Source organism: Clytia hemisphaerica, unplaced genomic scaffold (assembly GCF_902728285.1).
Source record: "Clytia hemisphaerica strain Z4C2 unplaced genomic scaffold, Clytia hemisphaerica genome assembly, whole genome shotgun sequence".
In the NCBI taxonomy this organism is placed as follows: domain Eukaryota; kingdom Metazoa; phylum Cnidaria; class Hydrozoa; order Leptothecata; family Clytiidae; genus Clytia; species Clytia hemisphaerica.
Window position 1 is genome coordinate 608,130 of NW_027103770.1, and position 27,139 is coordinate 635,268.

Genomic DNA, 27,139 nt, shown 5'->3' on the forward strand with positions numbered 1-27,139 from the left:
ACTATGAACTGAACGAATATAAGAGGGATCGTGGTTTGGAGCCGGGAACCCCTGGTTTTTGGCGCTGACTACTCGGCCATCGGTCGGGCATTCTTTACAGTTATTGTTATCTGTTTTCATCGATTTTAATTAGTAATATAAATAGTTAATCAAGTAGATACATATTATTACTTCTAGTTCTCAGGGTTAGAGCAATCGTAAATTCGTAGTGTATTTTTAAGAAGTCCAGTCCAATAGCGTTCTAAGCAGTTTAGGAAAATTTGTGTTGGAGAGCACAATTTTGTTAGGAAGTAAGGCGAGACCAATTTGATTAGTTGTTTTACGAGCCCAACCGACCCTGAAAGCCAAAAAATAGAAATAAAAATGAAATTGATTTGGTAGTACATTTTTGTTTTAAATGCTTTACAGGGTTCCAAATTTTCAAAATTGTGGTAGCTTTTCCAAAGTTTTGAGGATTTTATGTTCAATTTTTCATTTGATTCATGAATTCGAGCTATATGTGTCTTTTTTTTCTTCTATTTCACATTTTTAGGAGATTTTAGGTAAAATCGACCCTCTTTTTAGGGTGGCTTAGCCCTTAAAACAAAAAATCAAATTGGCCTTGCCTAGTTATATTTTAATGTTATGGATAGATAATTACTTTGTCACGAAAATTTGCTCTCCTACACAAATTTTCCGATACCCCTAAGAACGCTACTTTCTGTCCTGGCATTTGGAATATACGGTGCCAACTTTTATTATAATTTAAAACTTAAAAATTAAACCCAAAGACTGTAACAATTACTGTTAAATCTTCAAAAACACTATCTAAAAAGCTCATCTTGATACGTTAAAGTAATTTTGTTAGCTGTCTCGGTTCTCAAAATAACTAAGAATTTGTTAAATATTTAAGCGTACCAGAACTTATGCATATGAATATACTTAAAAGCGTACACGTTTTTTTTTTATTAGAACACCTAAAATTTGGCTGAGCCTGGATGTGCTTATTTTGTTTAGCAATTTTCAGCCTAAAATGTTCTTAAATGCGTTCTTAATTTTTCAGACTACTCTAAATCGATAATATGATACAAAATAAAGAGCACTTAAATTTGGCAAAATTTGGACAATATTTGACTCTCGACTTTTGAAGATCCACCCCTAAATTCGGTTAAAACTGCTTAAAAAGAGGAAAAATTTGTAGTTTCTTGTCATTTTTTTCCAAACTGAGGCTGGGCATGTTCTTAAGATGTTCTTAATTTTTCGACGAATTTCAGCCTATATGTTCTTATAAACTAGGTTCTAATAAAAAAAAAACGTGTATCTTACACTTTTGTTACAGTAACGAAAAAATTCTTACCAAATGCTTGGTCATCAACAACAATACGCCCTTATGGATTATCCGAGCATTAGAGATGTTGATATTGCACTCCAGGAACTCGATTACATGATATCAACGATGGAACCTTTTGGTGGAGATCAGTCGTCGTAAGTGTGATGTTTTTGTCGTTTTTATAATTTTTGTTAGTTCAGGGGGTGGTAATTATCTTACCATCAGATCTATGATCATCCCTTTGATGCACGATTCAACAAATTTGTCGATTTAAGCAAAAGATTTAAGTGAAAGCATTGCTCAGCTTACCTTCGCCCGGGTCGACCCATACCATGCGAGGGGAACTGTTTACCATCACTCTGATAAAAGAGTATGGGGAATATGACAGGCATTGCATGTGGTGTGGTGACGATATTCATAGGCTCAACACCTGCAAACATGTGTGTTCTCCCGTGTAGTTCGAGTATCGTCGTATATACACCAATAACTCTATCGTGTCGCGAGCGTGGGGTTAGCAGTGTCTGGTAAGCGTGGTAATTTCCCTATCCTAGTGTAAGTTAAGTATCTATCCAGGGATAGGACCCATTCCGGATGATTCGGAGGATTCACTTCTCTTCTCTTCTCATTTCTCAGTGCTTTGATGCACACAAAATTTTGTCCAAGTTTGCATGGAGAATTCAAATTGCGTATTTTTACCTATCCGTGAACTTTCAAGACGTCTGAATGCCAGAGCCCATCGCGAGAAATAGCCCAACCACCATTTGCAGCCATGAAAGCCATGACAACACACTCTTCTCACAGACCCAGTAGGATTTTTCCAGCCATCAGGGATTGGTATTCCCTTATTTTTCTTGGCTGGGGATTTCAATTCTTTTGTTTTCATATCAGAAAATTCAGTGAGGATGGGAAAAACAGCATAATATTTTGCAGTGTGGTTTATTTGATTATTTTCAGTGGGACAAAAATTGGAGGATAATTTTCCACCGGGGACGATATTTTGGACAATTTTCCCGGTGGGAAGGGGTTCCAGTGGGTCTGTGAGAAGGGGACACTTTTACTAGGCTGGCTTTTCGGCCAATCAGATGACCATTCTGTTGACATTACGCTCTGCTATAGTAGATGGATGCGGTAAATACCATGATTTGGCAAGCTTGTTCCGCCAAAACATTCAAAACCGCGTTGTCTTTAGCGAGTACCTCACAAAAAAAAGGGATTTCTTCATTATATTACCTTATTGGGGAAAAGAATGTCGGTGTTTAAAGCATTAATCCCGGTAAATAAAGGTGTAAAAAATTAGATTTGAATTTTGGTTGCGGTATAAAATTTCCGGTAAATGTTTTGGTTGGGATAAAAAAATCGGGTACAAGGTTTGATCGGGTGATAAAATGTCGGGGAAATATTTCGTCGGGGAAAAATTTCGTCACCCCCTCAAAATTTCCGTCACTTTCCCCCGTCATTTTTTTCCCCGATAAGGTATATTATTTGATGAGTTACGCGAAAACAAACCTTTCAAGCCTTTGGACGCAAATTTGATTTTTCGCTATAATAAGAGCTTCGAAAGAATTTAATATTTAGAGCTCAAAAAACGTATATTATTCCAAACATTCGAAAAAGTTTCAAAAAGAATTAGACGTTAATCCGTAAAAAAGACTTTCTAGCAAACGCTATGTTGCTTCTAAGCTGACTGAAAAGAAAACAGACTGGGTTCTGATACTTATGTTATGATCGCGCTTAAATTTAGTTGTACTGTTTTGCTTTATCCAATCAGCGCGCTCAAAAGCACGATATTTATTCCAAATCTGAATAATAATCCTCAAACCTTTGAAGTGAAGTGATCAGGATTCGCTCAGAGATAATATTATCCCGTACGTCTAAAAATTAGGCGTATTATCACCATACCTTATCAGCCCTTTTTACGCCGGCCCTTATTGGCGTTATTTTTGGTCTTGTGGCGCAGTAAGGGCCAATTTAAAGGATTTTAGGCATGATTAAAGGATGAAAACTATCGATTTTTACTCTATATTTAAAACTCAATGATTTTCAATGGAATTATCAACAGTTTAATACTGAAAGATGACATTTTAATGTAAATTTTAGTTAATACTTACTGTTTTGAAGCCTGAATAGCGATTTTTACAAGTTTTGGCGTTATTTGCGGCCCTAATTGGCGTAAGCCCAAAATTAGGCTGTGGCGGAATAAGGGGTGGCGTAAAAGGGGCCGGTGTTATATCAGGGCCGGCGTAAAAAGGGCCGATAAGGTATACACCTTTTCGACCGTAGCCGCCAATTCCGCGTGGGCTTTTTTTGTCCGTTTTACCACCCTAAAACCGTCCCAGTCTTTTTTTCGCACCTAAAGAGTAAAAGTTGTAAAAAAGGATTAGAACGAGTTTAGGGGGATAATTAAACAATAAAGTGGCACGCGTCTGACCACGCAACTACGGTCGACAAGGTGTATTGACGAAGGTAGTATCTTGCAAGTATTCTTCAATCGTAAACTAAACAAGAAAAGTTAACAGGGAACGGAAATCATCAAATGAGAAGTGTTCAAGGAGTTGGTAGGCTTATATATTTCAAAACCTGGAAGATGATCCAGAAACTTATGAATTTTGATACAATTTTGAGTGATGTTATATTTTAAGTTCATGCATGATTATAAGCAAACAAGGACAGGTACTTTATACAAAACCTTATAGTATTGTCCTTCAAAATATAAATATTCTTCTTTTTCAACTTGGACTATATTACAAACAGGCATAATTCGAGAAGCAAAGACTGGTAGCTTTGGTCTACAATTTTTGACCTTTCCTTTCCAACATCTTATGAACTCCGCCGGTGTCTTTCGACCAGCACATTTTATCTTGGCTTCTTCTTTGCAAGATATACCAGCTTTCTTTAAAATGCTTCTTTTGTTCAATGAAGGATGATGACTTCTCGTGTCTATACCATGTATCTTGAGTGTAATGATGATTGTCAAAAATACGAATATCAGAATGTGCCTCATTGCCGGCAATGATACCACCCACCAATAAATATTAACAGTTTTTTTACAGCTCAAGTCGAGCAATTGAAATATATGTTTATTGTTTTCGCTAAGATTTTAAATGATTCTCGACAATTTGAACACAGTGTTTCTAAAGTCTTCTTGAAGAGTATTGAGATTTTTTCATTTCTGTTTCTATCTCGATTATCTTTCCTTACTTTTACTTAAAGTAACAAGAGACCGTTTTTATACCCCTTTATTCTTTTGACACCTTCTAAAGAGATTCGACCAATCACCGAGTTGTCAATATTCAGTATTTTTGCCCTAAATTTCAAGTGTGAATATTTAGGATTTTTTTAAAGTGTCTTGACGAGAAAGCTTCTTTTCGTGTATCTCGGCCGTGTCCTCTATTCTTTACCACAACGTTAGAACATTTTTTAGTTAGAGCTCTGTTTTTGTTCCACTCCAAGTTTTAGCAAATTTCTTGAAATTTCACTTCAGCTAAAACGGTCTTTCGTTCAAAGTCAATATTGCAGTTAATTTTTTAAAATTTACAATTGATTACCTTTAGGCCCTAAAAACAATGACATTTCGCACGCATTCTTCATGCTGCAAGTCTTCAAAAGGACTGGAGAAGTGGGTTAGTTTTGTACGCATTCCTCATACCGCAAGTCTTCAAAAGGACTGGAGAAGTGAGTTAGTTTTCGCACGCATTCCTCGTGTCGCAAGTCTTCAAAAGGACTGGAGAAGTGGGTTAGTTTTGCACGCATTCCTCATACCGCAAGTCTTCAAAAGGACTGGAGAAGTGGGTTAGTTTTGCACGCATTCTTCATGCCGGAATTCTTCAAAAGGACTGGAGAAGTGGGTTAGTTTTGCACGCATTCTTCATGCCGGAATTCTTCAAAAGGACTGGAGAAGTGGGTTAGTTTTGCACGCATTCTTCATGCCGGAGGCCTTCAAAAGGACTGGAGAAGTGGGTTAGTTTTCGCACGCATTCCTCGTGTCGCATCTCTTCAAAAGGAATGGAGAAATGGGTTAGTTTTCGCACGCATTCCTCCTGTCGCATCTCTTCAAAAGGAATGGAGAAGTGGGTTAGTTTTGCACGCATTCTTCATACCGCAAGTCTTCAAAAGGAATGGAGAAGTGGGTTAGTTTTGCACGCATTCTTCATGCCGCATCTCTTCAAAAGGAATGGAGAAGTGGGTTAGTTATGCACGCATTCTTCATACCGCAAGTCTTCAAAAGGAATGGAGAAGTGAGTTAGTTTGCGCACGTATTCTTCATGCCGCAAGTCTTCAAAAGGACTGGAGAAGTGGGTTAGTTTTGCACGCATTCTTCATGCCGCAAGTCTTCAAAAGGAATGAAGAAGTGAGTTAGTTTGCGCACGCATTCTTCATGCCGCAAGTCTTCAAAAGGACTGGAGAAGTGGGTTAGTTTTGCACGCATTCTTCATGCCGCAAGTCTTCAAAAGGAATGGAGAAGTGAGTTAGTTTGCGCACGCATTCGTCATGCCGCAAGTCTTCAAAAGGACTGGAGAAGTGGGTTAGTTTTGCACGCATTCTTCATGCCGCAAGTCTTCAAAAGGACTGGAGAAGTAGGTTAGTTCTGCACGCATTCTTCATGCCGCAAGTCTTCAAAAGGACTGGAGAAGTGGGTTAGTTTTGCACGCATTCTTCATGCCGCAAGTCTTCAAAAGGAATGGAGAAGTGGGTTAGTTCTGCACGCATTCTTCATACCGCAAGTCTTCAAAAGGAATGGAGAAGTGGGTTAGTTTTGCACGCATTCTTCATGCCGCAAGTCTTCAAAAGGACTGGAGAAGTGGGTTAGTTTTTGCACGCATTCTTCATGCCGCAAGTCTCAAAAGGAACTGGAGTCACGCATTCGCCGCAAGTCTTCAAAAGGACTGGAGAAGTGGGTTAGTTTTGCACGCATTCTTCATGCCGCAAGTCTTCAAAAGGACTGGAGAAGTGGGTTAGTTTTGCACGCATTCCTCATACCGCAAGTCTTCAAAAGGACTGGAGAAGTGGGTTAGTTTTAGTATGGGATATTAAGTTGATGAAATTTTGATAAAATTTTAAGTTAAATAATTTACTTCGTGATATTTTACCAAGTTCATTTACTTATAATATATTACGCATACATTGATTATAAGCAAATAAGGACAGGTTCTTTATACAAAACCTTATAGTATTGTCCTTCAAAATATAAATATTCTTCTTTTTCAACTTGGACCACTTCACAACCAGCATCATAGCGAGAAACACTCCCAAACAGTTCTGAATCTGGTTTACAATTTTTGACCTTTCTTTTCCAACATCTTTTGAACTCCGCTGGTGTCTTTTGACCGGCGCATTTCAACTCTGCATCTTCTTTGCAAGATATACCAGCTCTTTTGTTCAATAAATGACGATGTTTTGGAATATCGATTGCAAACGTATCCGTGCCATGTCTGTTGAGTGTGATAGCCAATGTCAAAAATACGAGTACTGGAATCTGCTTCATTGCTAAACGGTTTGAAGGACAAGTATATTCTGAGAAAAAGATTTCAACGAGTCTTTAAAACTTGACTATTCTGTACCAAGTCCCATTCTATACAATTTAAGAGATTCAGACCAGTTATCGAGTTGTTAATATTTTTAAACGATAAGCAAAGAAGTGTGAAATTCGGATTTTTGGATTTTGTAATTACTTCTATTTTTCTCAGAATACAGAATAAAAAGTAGGCCCAAAATTTGAAGCTACGCAACTCGTTTTTTTTATAAGAACATCCAAAATTTTGAAGCCTTTGGATGTTTTTAACTTTTTGAGTTTTTCATGTGGTTATGGTTATCCTTGGCGACAGTTTCTTGATCCCGACCAATAAGAATCTTTGATCCGAATCGTTTAAATATTTATACTCTAATTGGTGAAAAGTAGGGTAGAAAAAGTGGAATAAGCCTAGTAGTCCTTACGTGATTACAGCTGGTACACGATTCTTTTATAAGAACAAACTATATAAGAACATATGGCTTCGATGACCAAAATGTTGAGAACAAAATAAGAACATTTTAAGGCTTTGTATAGGTGCGCTAGATTGCGGACGGGGTTAGTTGGCGGACGAGCGGACGAGCCAATTTCTTAAGAAAATGCACAAAAATGCTCACAAAATGGTGAAATTGAGAACAAGTTAAGAACATTTTCGGCCTAAAACTCAAAAACCTTAGGAACATTCTAAGGCTTCAAAATTTTTGGGTGTTCTTATAAAAAACATGTAAATGGCCTTGTGTATTTCCCCTTCTGTTTTCGCACGACCTTTTATACTAATCAGAGGCTCATTCTGCCCCCATTTTTATTCGATTTGCACTCAATTTTGAGAGATTCGAACTGATCGCTGAGTTGTGAATATCTAGTATGTTTTGTTTCCATGATGAAACTAGCCGGTACCCGACGTCGCACGCCGGTTAAGTTGTAGCTGAATGCACTAAAAGTCCTTTGGATGTTGAAGCTGGCTTAAAAGCACGATTAAATGAAGAACAAAAAGAAGTCTCTTCAAAATTTGATTATAGTCCTCCCGGGTGACGTATCTTTTAACTGTATTTGGAAAAATATTTTTTGATTATGTCCTCCTAATTTTAAATCTGCCGCAGTCCCGGGGGGGGGGAGTACTAGGATTGGTGAATGAGGGGTATGTGCGGACGGGACCTCCGAAAACCGACCCTTAGAGAGACCAAATTTTAATGGAGAGACTTTTTCGAAAAATTTTCTCTGATTTTCAAAATTTCCTACCCTTAGTGAGACTTTTTTGTAATTTTTTCTCTCAAAATCAAATTTTTTTCTAAAAATCGTGATTTTTCCCACCCTTAGAGAGGCTACTTTGAAATTTCCTGATTTTTGTAACCCTTAGAGAGACTTTGAAAGGTGAAAAACCCGACCCTTACCGTCCGCACATACCCAGCACCTATTTTTGCCTAAGTACCCCCCCCCCCCCCCCCGGGGGGCCGCAGTTCTCGATAATTCTAAAAACTTTGATGTCGAGATAAAGGTCTGGGGCCACTTGAAACATTTTTTATCAAATAGAAACATTTTAAAAACTGAAATGAAATACACAAAAAGTTCCACTTGATGAAAACGTTGCTATTGACCCCATATCTCAATTACGGAAAGAAAACAAATCGGTTTCTGAAATAAAAAGTGATTCAAAAAATTCATCAGCAGTTTGTCTAGATCATTATAGATAGAAACAGGTGCAGAAAACCTTTGCAGAATAAGAGAATTTTTATCCCTTATGTGGGAAAAAGTTTCACCGGTGCTGTGAGACAGGGGTGTACTTATCGAACCACTCAAAGTCATCTTTTAGAAGAACAAAAACATTGCGTCGTCAAAACGAAAGTAGAACACACGCAAAACAAAATGACATACAGACTACCGCTATTAATATATGGAAGAACTCGTAACGCTCTCTAGATATTCTCTTATTCGATTGGTTCCTCTTTTCGATCAAATTGAAAGTCAAAATCAAATTTCCTTGTCATCAATGCTGTATTAATCAACACTCTAGTACCCGATAAATCCTATATTCGATGGGAGTTAAAGGTAGTTCGCTCCCTTATTCGGTTTCTACCTAGCATGTAAGGTCTTTAGAAATGAGGACTGTTTTTACGGATTTAGAATTTCTTTGGTGTGCAAATATAAGAATTATTCCAAGAAACTTGGCAAGGTCTTCGACAACCAATTGAGTTTTGCATTCATGTCGGGGGAAATGGGGAACCACTTCCCTGACAAGAAGTGTGCTTAGATGTTTCAGACATTGTGACGTACCGCGACAGTTGCATCTGGTTCGGCCTCGCGATGCTGTTCTCCCGGTGACGTACACCATGACTATACATCTCGCATATCTAGTTTGTCACGATGCTGGACTGCGCTGTGACTCCTACCTTTCTTTGGGTAGGACCCACTTCAAGATATCGGTGGGCATATACGTTGCAAGAACAAACTGTATAAGAACATTTAAGGCTTTGAATGGCAAAACATTAAGAACAAGTTAAGAACATACTAAGGCTTTGTAAACTTTGAATATTCAGCATTGCCTTGTTCAGCATTGCCTTGTTCAGCATTGTTCCCAAATTGTTCTTATTTTTCGACAATTTTCAGCCTTGTTGTTTTGTAAAACCGTTCTCATAAAAAAGAGTTACTATTACGAAAGTACTTAAAGATTAGTTACTGGCGAAACGCACCAAACCTTTAGAAACAAATCAAACTTGTTCTTTTTATGTCAGCTAAAAAGTTCGAAACCTATCTAAGAATGTAGCACTTCTTTTCAAAATATTTGTTTTTCATACTTCTTTGTTGAATCTATACACGGACTTATTACATCCTATTTTTTTGCCAATTTCTTAAAATCTTTACTAATTTTTCTAAAGCGATATCTAGAAGACAGTATTTGACTAGTCGAGCTTCATTTAAACAGAATAATCTTCTAACTGGTTGTCTTGGATTAAAAGTATGAAGTTGAAATAATCTTACAGTAACTAGGAGGTTTTTTAGATTAGATACAGTAGTTGATTTTTTCGGTTTCCATTCGCTTTCCATGAATTAGTTTGGAGTTAAGCGAGTTAGTTGTGTATCCGGGGGGGGGGTACTTAGGCAAAATGGGTGCCGGGTATGTGCGAGGGTACCTTTTCTCATTCCTCAAAAGTCTCTCAAAGGGGTACAAATTCAAAAGTTAGTCTCTGAAAGGGTCCCAAAATCACAAAAATAAAAAATTTCTCTCTCAAAGGGACACGATTTCCAAGAATTTTGACCAAAATTTGGTGAAAATCAAACCAAAATTTGGAAAAAATGGACCAAAATTTAGGAAAAAGTCTCTCAAAGGGTCCCAAAATCACCAAAATTTTGTCTCTCAAAGGGTCGATTTTCGATTTTTGGCTCGGACATACCCGTCACCTCGCAAACCTAGTACCCCCCCCCCCCCCCCGGGTTGTGTATGTAACAGGTGGATTAAAAATTTAGATATTCAAGTATAATATTTTCAACTATAATTGTTTTTACTCAAAGGAACCAATCAGAAATCGGCTTATAAAGTAATACATCATACACAGGATGTGAAATGGAAGTTGTTTATTATCGATTTAGTAATTTGAGCTATACAGTAAATGTCTAAAAATGTCTAAATCATCGACTTCCTACTACAGATCACCTCTAATGTCAAAAATATCAATTCTTTTTCTATTGTATTATAAACTTTTCACAATATTGTCATTTTCGTGGATGTATTGTACAAGCTTTCAAAATTTTTAGAATCGTTTTTCAATGTGATTGCCATTTTTGTATTAATGTGTTGCTGGAAGTGAATTTGAATTTGGAGAATATCTGGCACGAACGTTTTCACAGTTTCTTATCTAACGTTATATGGATGTTATATAAATGTTGTTTTGATGTTCGTGAATGTACAAACTTGAGAATTCATGAATCACTTTTCAGTCTGATTGGCATTTTTTCATTAGTTTGTTTCGTTAGCTAGAGGTGATACACCATTGCATTTTCAGTCAGTCTTTGGAAGTCCAAAAATCACAAGGACTGCTAGCAAGCCTGTAGGTTTCTTCTGCCAAATTACCACTTTTGGTTCATTTGGGGAATTTCCCAAGTGTTAAAAAAGCTTTTCTTGGAACTTTTGAGTAATTTTTGAAAAGTTTACAGACCTTTTGTCCATGATTATAGATCACCCACGGACCCAACAGCTGATTGGGTCTGTGATTTAATGTCAGAAGACATTGCAATGGTGCATATGATGAATACAACTCTCAACACGAAACACTTTAAAGGGATGGGTTTGAATCTACCAGGCGTGATTGGCTTCGAAATTCTGTGTATATGAGAAAACAATGCAACGATTTCATACATTTTGAGGTCAATCCTGCGGGTTGATAGGTGAGGTTCAAAGATTGTTCACAACGTCTATGTTTAGATGGACGTTTGCTATGATATTTGAACAAATGACTATGAAGCAATACCGCATTCTGTATTCCCTTCGTGGTTATTTATTTTTATTTTGGGTGGTTAATCCCCGCCAATGTTGTATTAATGTTCCTCTATTCATATTCCCTAAGTAAGATGATTTTCATTTTGGATCAACTTCATTATTTGAATGTCACCTGCTGCTTGATTGTACCTGTGTGGAAATTTGTTTGCTTAAATCTTTGTATTGACTCTCAACATGTTCTTAGACACCTTCTCATTTTTCTTGCATAGGTTTAGATATAAAAAGGATAAAAAAACCTTGTATACTATGGGAAATAATGGAAGTAAAAATAACCGGTACCGAAATGATAATGGAAGACATCGTCAAAAATATCATCGGTAAGTATGTTCTCTTACCTTTCTGCTGGGATTGGGTTTTTTTCCAGAAAAAAACTTCACCCCCCACCGTTGAGGATATTGATTTTTCGAAGTATCAAACCCCCTGGATACTACTTTATTAGTAAAGACCCCTTGGATATCCACTCTTAAAAATATGCTCAATTCTCTGGATATCCTTTCTTATAAAGATGCTTACCCCCTGGATATCCACTTTTGAACAAAAATATTTAACCCCCTGGATATCCGATATCTTCAACAGGGAGGGAAACGGACTATTTCTGGAAAAGCTCTTAACATTTTTCATTGTTTAATGGTCAGCTTATTAAGTACCCGATGTAAAAGTTGCGAAAACTTCAAGTCCGGAAATTCATTAAAGAATTTTATCTGACTGCCATCATCACCATTTGTTCTTTGTTTGTTACGATCGCTAAGAACAATACGATAGCGGCCATTATAAAAAATCATTTTTGCGACATTTACAAGTTTTCAATTTGTTTCTTTGATCCTTTTTTGGCGTCTTTTTGCTATTACTTTTTTCATCAATAGTTCGACGTTATTGGGCCATTCCATTTTATAAACATACAAGGGGGTGGACGAACTTTTCCAGGGAATAAACTGAGAAGAATTTCCAGGAGGTCTAAGGAAGTGTTTTTTCATGTTTCCAGGGGTAAAAAGCTATTCTTAAACTTCCAGGGAGTAAACGACTGATATTAGTTCGTCCACCCTCACTTTAAGGAGATGAAATTAATTTTTCCAAGGGTTCTTTTGCAAATTTTGCAATTTTCCAGGGGGTATCCACACATTTCCAAGAAATGTGTTTTGACTTGAAATGGTTCGTCCACCCTCTGTATGGAACTTTTTTGGAACAGCCCATTAAGGAGCGTGGTAAAACCGAACATGATTATTTAAAGACTTTTGATAGGTATAGGGGTAAATGCTAATATCGGTAATTAGTTACCCCTTTCTTCCAAATTCGAATATCATTCCAAATAGTGTCAATATTTTCCTTTCTCAGATGGCTTACGCCGTCTTTTTTTTACAGGATATATTTTCAATAAACCAGTTTTTCGTTCTATCACTGGGTAAAGCCCTTTGAACCCGTGTTTTTAGTTCATTCAGCTGGCACAAACATTGTCTTGACGTCCAGCTAACATCTAAAAAGTCCAGACAAAGAAATACAAGCGTTAAAACAATTGTCGTGTGCTTGCTAGGCAAGAAGACAAACTTCAAGGAAGTTCTCATTATGATCAACTTTCTAAATCTTCTTGAATATTAATCCCCTTTAAAAGGTAGAATTTTTTTTTTGACCGCCCCTTTACTTTCGAAAACAAGTTTGGGCCGTGGAATCTCATCTCACTCTTACGTCTATTACATCTTGTTGTTAGAAACATCGGCAGGATCAGCCGCTGGTCGACTCCCCGATATGCGAGATCGGAGTCGCGTTCCTAATCGCCTGATCCTTCTTTTGGTTGGTCTATTGATTCGTAGCACTACAATTCCATTGATTATTGCGTTGATGAGATAAATTGATGCACAAACTTCGATATATAAGACCAAATTCCCCCTGATTAATTGTTCCATTATGTCTGCGAGGATCCATACCCGTGCGACATACAGCGCGAATAAGAATCCGTATGATATAAGATACAAGAAAAAATAAGATTTACTGACTTTCATAATGTCTCGATTGGATCTTAAACTGTTCGATCTTTGGACAGTTGTAGATCTTTGATGTCTATTGAGAATTTTAAACGATGCTAGATATGATACTAAAAATATGGTGAGCACGCCAGAGTTGACAGGATGGGTGTAAAGCGAGGTCTTGTTGTTATTATAAAAAGCATTGAAAACAAAATGAATCAGGCTTTGATAAATTATTGTCTCCGAGAATATAAACAGTAAGATATGAAAACGCAAAGATGTGAATTTAGTCTGGTAATCTTGTAAGTATTTGACTCGACATAAGCAATCAATACCTATCAAACATACCAAGGATGTGCTAGCGAATCGCGTGAAAGGAGATAGAAAACGCTCTGCAACCAGGTAAGAGCATGTGATGTGATTTGGCACAACCACCATAGGAATTTTGTAGAGAGTGATCAATGATGCCAGGATATCGTTGATGGATGAGTAAAAGATAAGCCTATAACATGAAAGTGGATAAGTTTTATTTTTAGGTTCCTAATAAACAGGGGGGGCTAATTCGAAAAATTAACAAGCGGGGGCCGTTTATTTGGAACCTAAGAGTAATCACGAGTTGTGCACTTTGCCAATTGCAATGAAATAAAGATGTTGTTTTCACCAGAACCGTTCGAAAACCATTGGATCTGGCGGGTTCCGAATCCACAATCGTGTCGTTTTTGGGCATTTACTCAACAGTCATTTGAAAAAAGACATCTCTAATTTTTGCTTTAAATAGGGCAGCTTTTACTTGAAAGAGCAAAAACAGCCAAAAATTAGATTTTTTTTATGACGAAAAACAGAAATCTATGAACGAAACAGACTTTTTGGAGAAGAGGGGATTAAAGCTGGAAACCCAGCTTTAGACCGATCAGTCATCTTGTCTAAAAAGCTGAGAAGTGAATGTATTATACTGGAGCCTAATTCGAGTGACGGTCTATCAAACAAATAAGGCCCAGTGGGTAAGTGAGACCAGACTACGAAAGGGACAAGCTTAGAACCTAGTGGTGCAGAACCTAATCTTATCTACAGACAGTGATGTGAGACTATGCAGTTACAATACATTCAGATTATTTAACAATAAGAAAACTTTACATTCTAACTATAGATATAAAGATATTTACAACCTTGAGTCCTGAGCTGGTTCGCCGCCGATCGCTGCCGAAAATAACACTAAAGTTTAGGAGGGCTGGACAGCAATTGTCACGTTCATCGGAGCGTGGAAGGCGCTATTTGGCGTTAGGAGGGCGCTAGGTGGTTGCTATAAAGGTGTGGCTGGAGGAACCTTGGTAAAGTATTACAAGGGCGTTGCTTTCAGCTTTTGAACAAGCTGAGAAATGCACTGAGATCTATTGGGGTTACCTACCTGAAAGACTGATTAGCCAGTTGTTTAGTGACAGTCATAAAATACACGACCAAAGAATTTACCACACATCCACCGAAAGCTAACAATGTTAAGTAAATCACCAAAAACAACTTTGAATCAGGCTTTATGTCTAATAGTAATTGTAATTGAACTTGGCAAAATTTTTCTCTGTATGTAAGCAAGTTTCCGGTAGAATTAGTTACATTCGGTGTAAAGTTTTGTATTTTCATGGCTTCGGTTTTATTCCATGTAGCATTCGTCATTATGGTCAAAAGTTAAAATTTCATATGGATCAAAGCATGCATAGTCCGTCAACTATCATCACCAGGATAATCTTTAACGACTCCAATAAAATAGTAGAGCGCTTTTAAATAGTCATTATCTAAATGAAAAGGGACGGACTATATGTTAATAACTTCCTTTGTATACCCAAATAATTTTTACTATTCTCTTGGCCTTGATAAGAGTTCGTGAAAGGTTTTACTTATATATCTTAAAAAGTGTCTTGCCAACAATACTTTGAAAACGAGGCGGTGATTATTTTACGCATTTCAAAAAAAGAGTGCATTATTGATTATCTTTGATGTTTCATTCCCTTAAAAGTACTCATAAATTGAAAATAACGGTTTTTATCTTACTACTTTTATAACAGAATCTGAAACACATTAATGTTTCAACGTCCATCTATTGTTTTATGGACGTCATGAATGTCAAATAGATTTGAAAACAACGTTTCATATCAGCTAGGTAGATTTACTGATTCTCCTGGTCGGTGCATTTGAATTTGGTTTGTGACGTCTATTGCTTTCAGTAACCAAAAAATCAATACGTGGTAAAAGTAATTTCGAGACTTTTTCACAATACTAAACTGATTACATTTTAAAACCGACCGGTAAAGAGCTAAATTAATCACAAAAGAGAACCTCTCGTCATTTCCATGATCTTCGTATCCAACTAGAGGTGCTAATGTACTAAGTTTACAATCGAAATTGAGTTACTTTTATCGGTTTTGTGAAATCTACTCATTAAAGCTGAAGTGGAAAACAGCAAAAAAAAAAACAGGATCTTTCCATTCCTACAAGTTACATTCGAGAGTAGAGTCTCTTTCTACCTGAACTTTGCTTTCTGATAATTTTCGAAGGTTCAGTGTTAGTAGACTAGAGAATTCCGCGAGTTTGGAATATTTTACTTTCGTTTTTAAAAATTGAATTAAAAAACCCAAAACAATGAAATATATTTTAAACTCCCTTCCCATCAAATGTCATGAACTAAAAAAAAGCGTGGCAATATCTTAAAGTTTTAAAAAGATTCGTCTATTGGTTGCCCCCGGGCAATGTTATTTGGGGTCATTGAGTTTGAAGCCCGAAGGCCTAGAGTAGAATCTCTAACTTTTCCCAGGCAAGAGAAAGTGAAGCTAATTATATTTCTCGTTCAGATCGCGTCTAGAACGTGCCGTAATCATGACGACGGATTGTATCTAGAGCCGTTTCTTCATTTTTGAGGACTGTATTTTCTGAAATCTAGCGATATATTTTAATTTCAATCCGGTGCGTTTGTGTAAAAACAACGTGCGGCCGTTCTGAATGGGAAATAAGTGGTTTCATTTCCCATCCAGGAGTCTTGAGTCTAGCTCTTCGGGCTTGGAATTCAATGTTTGGGGCCTCATGTGTGGCCTAGACAAATAAGTTATTTTCGGTGTTCATCGCATGCACGAATTAATGATGAAATGGTATTTTGTAAGATTTGTAATGATTTAAAGCAAGACAATTTTCTCAGGTATCCCCGAGGGTGATACACAGAAAAAGTTTTTTTCTTTAATAATTACGAAAGTAAAAAATTGAAATACCATCCAAAGTTTGTATAAGACATGTATGAGGACGGTTATAGATGAAACGATTTCTTTCAATTTTGTGAAATTTCTTACTTTTCGAATTTTGTTATTTTGAGTTTTGGTTTTGAGATACATAATGAAGTAGGATGAAAAAATTCAATTTGACAAGTCGAAAAGATAATTTAAAGTAAGTATTTTTGTAGGCTGGATGTCCAGCGTGTTAACTCTCTTTGTTTTGTTTTGGCATTTCTGAGTCTCCTGGTCTTCTTAAATCGCTTTGCATTATAAAATCATTAAGGTAGCGCATGCGTACTCGAATCAATCAAACCAATGATTGTGCGCAACTAAGAATTTACTGATCAGGAAAGTTACTTCACTACGCAAACAAATGAGTCTATTTTTTCTCCTTCGAATATCATCTTCATTAATAATTATTTTGGAAAATTTCTTAAAATAATACCTTACCTTGGGCTTTTCTAGAAAAAGAATTACCCCCACTGTTGAGGATATTGATATTTACCCCCCTGGATATCCACTTTTGAGCAAAAATCGGGGGCACGGATTAATTCTGGAAAAGCCCATTTGAACATGCAAAAAAGGTTGTCACTTTCCAATAATCTTGTCACTTTGTAACGACGATTATTTCTTGCTGATTTTTCTCTTACCAGAGAAACACCAGCACCAATAAACTGAGCAATTATTGTATTTCCTTTTAGTTTCTGTGGCAATCATTTTTCATAAGTTGTCACATAAACCTGCAAACTTCGAATTTGGCGTATTAAGTCTTCAATTTTGAACGGTAAAATGTTCAATGTAACCGGAAATTATCTTCAAAAATAATTTTCGGCAAAAAAAGGACTTCGTCGGTAAATAAATTTAGTCACTAAGCAGTTCTTTCGTCGTCAATTTCTTGCAGACAAATTTTCTACCGGTAAGTTAGTTCTAAGGAGATTTTTCAAGAAGTACAAAGCTCTATTCAGCGAGTTAATCGAAATTCACCTAACTGCGAATTGTTAAGAAGCTTCTAATTGGTAAATGAAAGGTTTGACATTTTAAAATAGATGAATTAGAATATTTTCAAATCGTACAAGACACTTTCAAATTTTATTTTTCACATCAAGATATGGCTGTGCTAAATAGCAGATTTGCTAAAGTAAAAAACCTTGGCTTGGATGATTTTCTATCTCTAGTATGAAGATATATCCATAAAACAACTTTATGTCTGACTTGTTTAGACGGGAGAACAGGAATGTCATATCTCAGGTGAGACAATTGGTTATCTTATTCTTGTGTGTAAAAAATACCTGTTTGAGTGTTCTCGATTTTTGTTCGATTTGAAATGCGTCTCTTCACTCTTCACTTACAAAAAAGCGTCGCATATGATTTATTTTACTCGGGCGGTATTTCCTAGCTCAGACGTAATACGTCCAGAAATGTAAAAATGAGACTATATCATTAGATGCCAGTTAGCTTTCGAGTCAGATGGGTAGCTGAAGTTAAACAATCGCAATAAATCGCAATATATATCAAAAACATTAACCTAGAAGAAACTCAGGTGTTTTTGCTTTCATTGCCATGCAGAATGCAACAGGGTTTTGAATGGATTGACTTTTAAAGGTGATGTTTTAAATAAGAGTGATATCGTTTGCTTACTCATCAATTTTAATTTACAAGCTTTTCCACATTGGATTAACAGGGATGTGGAGCAAGATTGGTCGGAAAGAGGAAAAGAAAAACATTTTTTGCTTATGTCAGCATAATATAACAATAGGTAAACACTATCTTAATATGAGATATGTGTCTGATATAAAACTGGAACACTTTATATAAAAAAAAAACCTTTAACAACCAGGTCAAATTATCGCATTTGTCGCATCGCGAGAAAAAAGTAAAGCGTGGTGTCTAGAAATTGCTGATCTGATAGTGAAATTAATACAGATTATCTCAAAAGACCATGTAATGTTCCACCAATAACATTCAAATAACGTTGCGTAAAAGCTGGAATACTAACCTACTACAATAGAGTCTGGAAACTCCGTTCGAATTATGGAAAATTCCAGTTCTGGAGATATTGTTATAAGGCATTGTTCACTGAAAGGAACAAAGAAATTGTTCGAGTTAAAGAGACATTCGAGTTATAAAGACATTCGAGTTATAGAGGTTCAAGTTATGACGGAGATAAAAGTTATGTTATGAAGTCATGAAGACTTCAGACTCGTTTCTCAACCGATGATTTGCTTCATGTATACAGTACACTGTATTATGCTACCACATGAAAACCAATCTTTGAAATTTGTCTTAATACGCTTACATGATATTCACATGACAGGAAAAAGAATGCACACTTAAAAGCGGATAAACTTTAGAAACTCACGCCCTCTGTAGGTGCATAAAGTTATCTCAACCTCAATATATTGACGTTTTTGAACGTTGTTTAGACGTTAGTTTGATGTTGCTCTGCAGTTTTATGAGGGCTGAGATAACAACCTTTTCATTTTCATTTTCAGGCACTTTCAACACCCCACCGCCGGCAAGCACCCCACCACCGGCAAGCACCCTTCAACTCAAAAATCAGTGGACTATAACCAAAATGTCAATGAAAACCACCCCTCTCAATCTCAAACGGACGGTTTCCACTTAACCACAGCTGACCAACTGATGCAACAAGATCTATGCAAACTGAAGCTCAACCTTTTCTCCATGGAAAGTATGCCAGTTAATTTTGGTACTAGTGTGGAGTCTCCATAACTCGAACACGCGCGTGGAACACAAATTTGTCCGAATAATTGAACTTTCGAGCTATGTAGATTTTTTTATAAGACATTGTTAACCGAAAGGGAAAATAAAACTTGTTCGAGTTAAGGAGACATTCGAGTTATAGAGGTTCGAGTTATAAAGATTCCACTGTATAATTTTTTACACTTATGAACTATACCGCCTAGTAGGGAGTAAAGAGTTTCAATGTTCTACAAAGTGTTAGTTGGGGTCGTTCTGATGAGCTTGACATCATCGGACCCTTGTAAACTCGGTCACAACCCCCTTCCAATCAACTGTAACGCATAGGTTTGATTGGTGTATATAATGTACTGTACCAGCTGTGCCTCCGCTGTGACGTAATGTTAACGTAACTTTATATGGATGTTAAAGACGTTAAAAGAACATTAAAATGACGTCATGTTCCCTTGACGTTTGTCATATTTTACAAAAAATTATCATTTGGCCACATATTTTTTATAGGAAAATCCACAACTTTTGAAGCCATAACATTTTCAGTTTTAAGCCTGTTCTTAAAATGTTCTTAATTTAACCTTTTCGTGAGTACTTTTGTGCAATTTCCTAAAAATTGGGTGTTTTAGAATCAAAGGTCTTTAATGTTCATTACTTGTTCTTAATATTTTGGCCATCGAAGCCTTATGTCCTCATATAGTTTGTTCTTAAAAAAAGTGTGTAAAAAAGTCACACGGCTACTGATTGTTGATTTTTACTCATCGAAAGTGAAAATCTTCTGGATGACGTGACAAACAATTTAGTAGTACATGCATTTATAGATAACAGTTTATCAAAGCTGATAAATCTTACAGGGCACTTGATAACGTTATATCAGTGGTCATGCCACTTTTTCATCCTTGTGACTTAAAATGAAATTAGAATTGCTGATAAATTTTAGAATTGCAAATAAGAGGAAATCATTGCAATGTCTTCCACGGACCCAACAGCTGAGTGGTTGGTTTACGTCACTTACAAACAATTAGCTGTTGGGTCCGTGATGTAATGTCAGAAGACATTGCAATGGTGCATATCATGAATAGCGGGTTTTTGAAAAGAACCAGGATTTTTTTTTGAGTTTGAGCCTCAAATAGCTCTGTATTCTGTTCCTATTTTAGTGTTAAAAGGATATTTGGACAATACATACACGTATAATTATTGTGCACACTTTTTAAAAAAATATAATAGTGTTTTCCCATTTCATTATGGATATTCTTAACTTTTTGGGGAAAATCATCCTAAGAGAGTGATCAGAAAGTATAGGGGTGGCTCTAATTTTGTTTTTTCATCTCTGCCCCTGAACCTAAACTCGTGGCTACGTCTCTGGCAGCTGTTATTATTGTAGCTTCAAATCCTCCGTTTTAAGAGCGTCAAAGAACATTTTAAGTGGAAAATATATTGACTGGTTAGGGGGGGGGGTGCTTGAAATTTTTTTGAGGATATTATTGATTTAATGGGGGTGCGAATTATTTTTTGAAATTTTGGAAAATATTCTCCACCCCACCCTAGTAAATACTTTCTGACAACTCCCTAAAATACTCTTACGGTATTCTTAGGTTAGGATTGAAATTCACCTAAGATCAACATGATACACATCTACACTTTTTTTTTTATAAGAATAAACTAAATAAGAACATAAGGCTTCAAGGCCCAAAAATTTAAGAACATTCTAAGAACATTGTAAGGCTTTGGAGACTTAAAAACATGCATTTTCTTAAGAAATTACATCAAAATGCTCAAAAAAAGCTGAAAATAAGAACATTTTAAGAACATTTTTAGGTTTCAAATCCAAAAAACAAAGAACATCCGAAGGCTTCGAAAATTTTTGACGTTCTTATAAAAAAAAACGTGTAGGGCATAAAATGGAATTTTTGTGAAAGTATTGAGCCTTACTGGGGTATTATTGACGATTTACAGATTTACAGCTCTAAAAGTAGCATTCTTAGATTATGTTGCCGAATTCCATGATGGTGTACCAGACTTAGATTGTTCTTAAATTGGACTTTTTTTGTGATTCTTAGCCTCATTGCTCTTACAAAGTTGTTGTGATAAAAAAAGAGCGTTGTACCGTTGTAAATACTGTGCTTGCATGCAGTGCCGTAGACACTGGGGGGGGGGGGGCAAGGGGGCTATGCCCCCCTCAATAATTTTTTCAAAAGTGGTTATTTTGCAAAATGTTCTTCTTGTTTTTTCTTGAAAGCATTTTGTTTTGAGTGCATTTTCAAGCAATCTAGAGCTTAAATTTTCAAAACCCCCCCCCCCCCCTCGGGCCAAACCATGGTTGGCCCTCGCCGTGTCACTAAACTTCAGCCCCCCCCCCCAATAAGAAAATGCTTCTTACTTCATACACTTATTTATAAGAACAAACAATATGAGAACATAAGGCTTTCGATTGCCAAAATTTTAATAATAAGTTCAGAACATTTTAACATTGCACAGAAATACCAAAAAAATGATGAAATCAAAGACATTTCAAGAACATTTTCAGCTTAAAACCCAAAAAGTTAAGAATATCGGAAGGCTTCAAAAATGTTGGACGTTCTTATTAAAAGAACGTGTTTTGTGATTCTGATTGATGCCGACGCACCGATTGATCTGATATTTGATTTGCAGTCAAACGGATATGCAGATAGCATGACGTCACTTGGCAAATGTCGGTCATTAGATAAGAATTTTTCATATCTTTCCATCCACGCTTTTCGAGTAATTTGATGCTTCAAAAGAGGAAATGGTATAAAGAAAACCTCTGTGTTGGTATCGATAAAAGCAGCTGTGGGTGAGTGTAGTGCTATGATGCTTCCAGCCTAGTAGGTGTCAATTTCTATGTGCTCTCCGTCGGAGGGATTTCAAGTATATTTGAAACTGTTTTTGTTGTGTTGTTTTTCTTGATAAGTATTAAGTGTGTCACAATTGAGTCATTAGTACATATCTAAAATCAAATCGAATTTTTTGTCATGATGATGATTTTTATGGGCAATTTCTGTTATAGAGACAATTGAAACATATTTGATCGGTATTTTAGTTTTTATGATAGGCGAGGGAATTTGGATTGAATGTTTGTGTGTTTGTGTTTGTATTTCGAATGAGGTCGTTAAAAATTTTATGGTTCAGTTTTCCATTTGTTGGTTTTTACGATTTATGGAGATTTTTAATGTGGATGAGGACATAGCGTTGAAATGCTTTTATTTTATGTGTGGTTTATTCAAAAGCTACAGAAACTTGAACTGTGTCTTTTAGTTGACCTTCTTGACTCAGAAGAAAAATATCGTCGATGAAAAGAAATATTTCTTTCTAAAGTGCGCTTGAGTGTGATAGTTTATAAAAAAGTAATATGTTTGAAGGGCGCTCTTTAAAATATTTGTGTTGCTCCCTGGCCTTGGTTTTTTTGTATGTGTAGTCAAAATTGTTATAAAACACGGAATTTTTATGATTCATGTTGTTTTGATTTTAATGATATTGATACTATAGTGAAAACTTGATAAAAATTAGAGAGAAGAAAAATAAAGCAGTTAAAAATCGGCAAAAATAAGCTGTCTGATACAAAACATCAGTCGTGTTTGCAGTAATGTCATAAAAAATTTAAAAGAGAAAAAGTTAATTGCTTGCAACTGGACAATCATGAAATCAAATCGAAAATTGATATAGCAGAAAGGCATACTTCAATCATTCAATCAAGGAAAAAAAAAATTTGTATGATCGTGAAATTAATTTTTTTGAGTTAGTTATTGTTATTGTCACCGAACCAAAAGAATATTTGATTGAGAAAGAAAATAAACTTATATTGATTAAGTTTTTGTTGTTTGTGGCTATTGTAATAGAAAATGGCATCGAGATTCAATAGTTTTATGAAACTTTTTGGATCAGCAACTCCGGAGACACATGAAGACCGAAGGAAACAGCGAAAATGTAAGGTTGATTTTTGATTGCATTTTTTTTGATTTCACTGTACAGAATTTTTTCTATCTTTGTTGCAGTGAATTTAAAAAACTTAGCAGCAAGGACCATGGTTTTTTCAATTCACATGAATATTCTTAATTCTTTTGGGAAAATCATCCTTTGATCTTCTTACGGTATTCTTAAGCTTGGATCAGCTAATATCTAGCATGTAATACATGAAGCAGAAATTTGGCATTTTTGTGAACTCCCTTAGCATTGCTGGGGAATATGGAAATTTGATGGCATTCTTAGGTTCAGTTGCCAAATTCCATGATGGTGGTATTCTTACCATATTCTTAATTTTTTTGCCAATTTCATCATAAATATTCTTAGGTGAGGCCAATTTAATTTGTTGTTTTACGGGCCAAGCTACCCAAAAAAGAATATCGGTGAAAAAAATAAAAATAAAAGTAGAATTTCACCTATAAAATCTCCTAAAAAGACACAAAAAGGTCAAATTCATGGATAAAATGAAAAATTCTCAAAACCTTGGAAAAAACTACCAAAATTTGATTGTCTATAAAGCAATGAAAATAAAAGTTTACTACCAAAATCTATTTTATTTTTATTTCGATTTTTGGAATTTCAGGGTCGGTCGAGCCTGTAAAACAACTAATCAAATTGGTCTCGCCTTTTATAAAGTTTAATCTTATAAAAGAAAAGAGTGTAATGGACAAAAAGAAAAAAGCAGGACACAAGATTTGGAACAATCTGGAAATTCAAATTTCTGACTTTTGTCCAAAATTTTTTTCCTCGGGCAGCTCTTATTTACTTTCTGCAATAGAAGAAAGGAAGCTTGTTTATGTCTAAGTTAAGTTTTTAAAACTTTGATAACTTTGTTTACGATATAGACAAAAGGGCTTATGGTGTTTATTAAACATGAGATCATGTCTGAAATTTAGTCTAATTAAGGCTAACTTTAGATTTAAAATTGATTTGAAGGATTACTGTATACATGTTTATTTCTATTTAAGAACAAACTATATAAGAACATAAGTCTTCGATGTCTAAAATGTTAAGAACAAGTTAAGATCATTTCAAAGGCTTTACAGGCTCTAAAACACCCGAACATTGGCGAAAACACTTATAAAAATGCTATAATTAAGAACATGTAAAGAATATTTTTAGGCTTGAAACTCAAAAAGTTAAGAACATCTAAAGGCCTCAACAATTTTGGATATTCTTATAAAAAAAACGTGTACTCGAATAGTTTTAACTATACCCTCCTCCCTTTTCCACTAGATTGATCTTATAGTCACTATTTTTTTAGGGTAATTAAGGTGAGCTGGAGCAATTTGTCTCTTGTTTGTGCGATTTCTATTCCCGGAGGTACTAGGTTTGCGAGGTGATAGGCATGGCCAAACCAAAGTTTGAAAAATCGACTCTTTGTGAGACTAGATTTCCAAAACTTTGACCTTTTTTGATGTTTTAACGACCTTTGGAGAGACAATTTCTTTCCTTTTATCCAGAATTTTAGAACTTTTATCGAAATTTCGAGAAAGGGGAAAACTTAGTCGGAAAAAGTGACAAAACTTTTAAGACAAGTGACAAATTCAAAAACTTAGCCCGAAATAAGTTTTTCCACTTTAAAGTATGGCGTATGAATCTTTACTTCACTTCACACATCCCTGTGTCCCCCAGCCAGACTTTGATTTCATCCCCATTCAAGATCCAATGTTTGAAAATTGCACTCCAAAACCATCCCCACTGGATTTTTTAACCTTGGAACAATAAAATATCCATCCCCATTGAGATTTGAGTAGGAATTTTTATCCCCACTGAGGGAAAAGCTCCATCCAGGCTGTGAGGCAGGGGTATCTTCACTTGCCCTTTAACTGCCAATGTCGGCATATGCCGACATGAGCATTTTCGATTTCTTTGCCGATGTCGGGATTTGCCGACATGGGCACTTTCCATTTCTTTCCCATGTCGGCATATGCCGACATCTGGCAAATAGTTCGAACCTTCTTTTTTTCCCGTGGCAAATAGGTCGAACCTTTCTTTTTTCCCGTGGCAAATAGGTCGAACCTTAAAAAATACGAACGGGTTAAAGGGCTAGAAATATTTTAATAAGAAAGTCTACGCCACTGAATAGACTAGTAAACCCGATGACGGTATAATCAATTTATACCAGCACGTCGCAAAATCTCTTATAGATGATACTGTTTACTTAAGTAAAATGTTTGAGTGCTTAATTCTATACTTTGTTGCGATATTTGCGTCAATGACATACCAACAGAAAGAAGATATTAAATGAATTTCGTCAGTCACTTTGATTCGCTTTTTGTGACTAATCGTTATTAATCTTCATTGAACCAGCCCAGCTGGCACACAGCGTTGTTTCAACGTTCATCTAACGTTATATGGATGTTGTGAACGTTAGATAAACGTTGAAACAACGTTGTGTGCCAGCTGGGAGTTTCGTTTCACAGGCAACTACAGTTGAAACTCTCTAATTCGACGTTCTACTATTCGATACGCTCCATCATTAGATAATATTGAAAGTCACCGTCAACAAGAAACTCTAATAAACGACGCCCCCTTATTCGCTGAAAATCCAATTCCTCTTGAAAATTAGAGAGCGTCAACTATACAGTATATCAGTAGCGTAGACGGGGTTGAAGGAACATTTGCTTAGGAGAGCAGATTTAAACGACACAATAATTATGTTTTCATACTACGAATAGGTAAGTGCTTTGTCGTAAAAGTCTGCTCTCCTACGCAGATCGATCTTCACCCCTGTCTACGCTGCTGGTATATCATCTCAAACTTTCATCAGCCAGAGAGAAATCAACATTTAAGGTTGAGCTAGCGCAGATTTTTAAAATGTTTTTTTTCCTACATCAGCTTAAGATCTGTTAAGCTTTCATACAATCACCCCACCCTCACCCGCTGGATAGGCCATTGAACCTAGTACCCAGTACACTCATACTGTCATTTTGCTGAACCCAGTTCCCTTAGTACACGTTTTTTTATATGAACATCCAAAAATTTTGAAGTCTTTGGCTGTTCTTAACTTTTTTAGTTTTAAGCCCAAAAATGTTCTTAACATGTTCTTATTTTTACCATTTTTTTAGTATTATTGTCCATTTGCCTATGAAATTGGGTATTTTAGAGTCCTCAAAGCCTTAAAATGCTCTTAACATTATTGGCTATAGAAGCCTTTTATATTCTTATATAGTGTACTTGATTCTACATGGTATTTTTTATACTAAATTCTCAGCGTGCCTAAAATACGTAATTCTGTGAATACAATGTATAGCAATGTGCCCTCCCGGTTATTACCATAGTGGCTTTATGGCAACTCCTGAACTTGGGCACAGGATGTACGGTTACACATTTTATGGATTGCATTGTGGAGTCACAAGAGTGCTCAAACTGCGAGCAGCGAGCAATGCATAATTCTGTGAATAAAAATATATTTCCATCACTCTCAAACAAAGAGAAACCAAAAATTACCATTTAATGAGTTTTTTATTGGTAATTTACAATTAACACTGAATTGTAATTAAAATGTTGAAATGTCACAAGCTGAGCTTTATGTAATTTCTCAGTTCTTGCCAGCAAGTGACGGTTGTTTGGAAGCTTAATGACAGACCTCCATTACCTTTAACTGCCGGTCCGTTTTCCAATTTTGTCATAAATATTCTTAAAAAAAGTTTACGTGTCGGTTTTCCTTCTAGCTAAATATTAGTTGCACCCTAGCTAAAAACTGTCTGTGAATTTCCCATCCATACGATTTCATGGAAGAAAATTAAATGTTCGTTTTGAATTTTCATATTCTCAACTTCAGTTGAGCTAGAATCTGAGAATGTCTCTCTGTTTGTGCAAAAAACTTTGGGGCAGCCTGGAGATTTCAAAATTGGTCGGATTTTGCTGAAATTGGGCACACCTTTTATTTGGTTGAATATCTGGGGGAGTTTTTTCATGTTTTGA

The 27,139-nt window shown here is 36.0% G+C and overlaps 2 protein-coding genes across 7 annotated transcripts in view; one reads left to right on the forward strand and one right to left on the reverse strand.

The window, feature by feature from the left end:
- Positions 1-1,318: 1,318 nt before the first annotated feature.
- Positions 1,319-27,139, forward strand: part of LOC136805865 (girdin-like) — a 59,639-nt gene continuing 33,818 nt past the window's right edge. For 2 of the 6 annotated variants that reach the window (XM_067062422.1, XM_067062431.1), the window contains exons 1-2: positions 1,319-1,464; positions 19,009-19,208. In XM_067062422.1, coding sequence (XP_066918523.1) covers positions 1,340-1,464; positions 19,009-19,208 — 325 coding nt within the window. In that variant the 5' untranslated portion in view covers positions 1,319-1,339. Of the gene's footprint in view, positions 1,465-11,520; positions 11,625-16,548; positions 16,689-19,008; positions 19,209-22,304; positions 23,174-27,139 lie in introns of those variants that run through there. The other 4 variants (XM_067062424.1, XM_067062425.1, XM_067062429.1 and 1 more) reach the window with 4 other exon arrangements.
- LOC136805959 (uncharacterized) lies at positions 12,912-14,991 on the reverse strand. The gene is made up of 2 exons (XM_067062550.1): positions 14,671-14,991; positions 12,912-13,767 (listed from the first exon to the last, which is right to left on the reverse strand). Exons 1-2 carry the CDS (start codon positions 14,931-14,933, stop codon positions 12,993-12,995), a joined length of 1,038 nt encoding a protein of 345 aa, XP_066918651.1. The 5' UTR covers positions 14,934-14,991; the 3' UTR covers positions 12,912-12,992.

Bases quoted from the DNA above. Each gene is read 5' to 3' on its own strand.
- LOC136805959 (XM_067062550.1), bottom strand. From the start codon at position 14,933: ATGACGAATGCTACATGGAATAAAACCGAAGCCATGAAAATACAAAAC. The intron at 13,768-14,670 runs GTAGGTAACCCC...TTCATGTTATAG, and splicing joins CTGGCTAATCAGTCTTTCAG to GCTTATCTTTTACTCATCCA.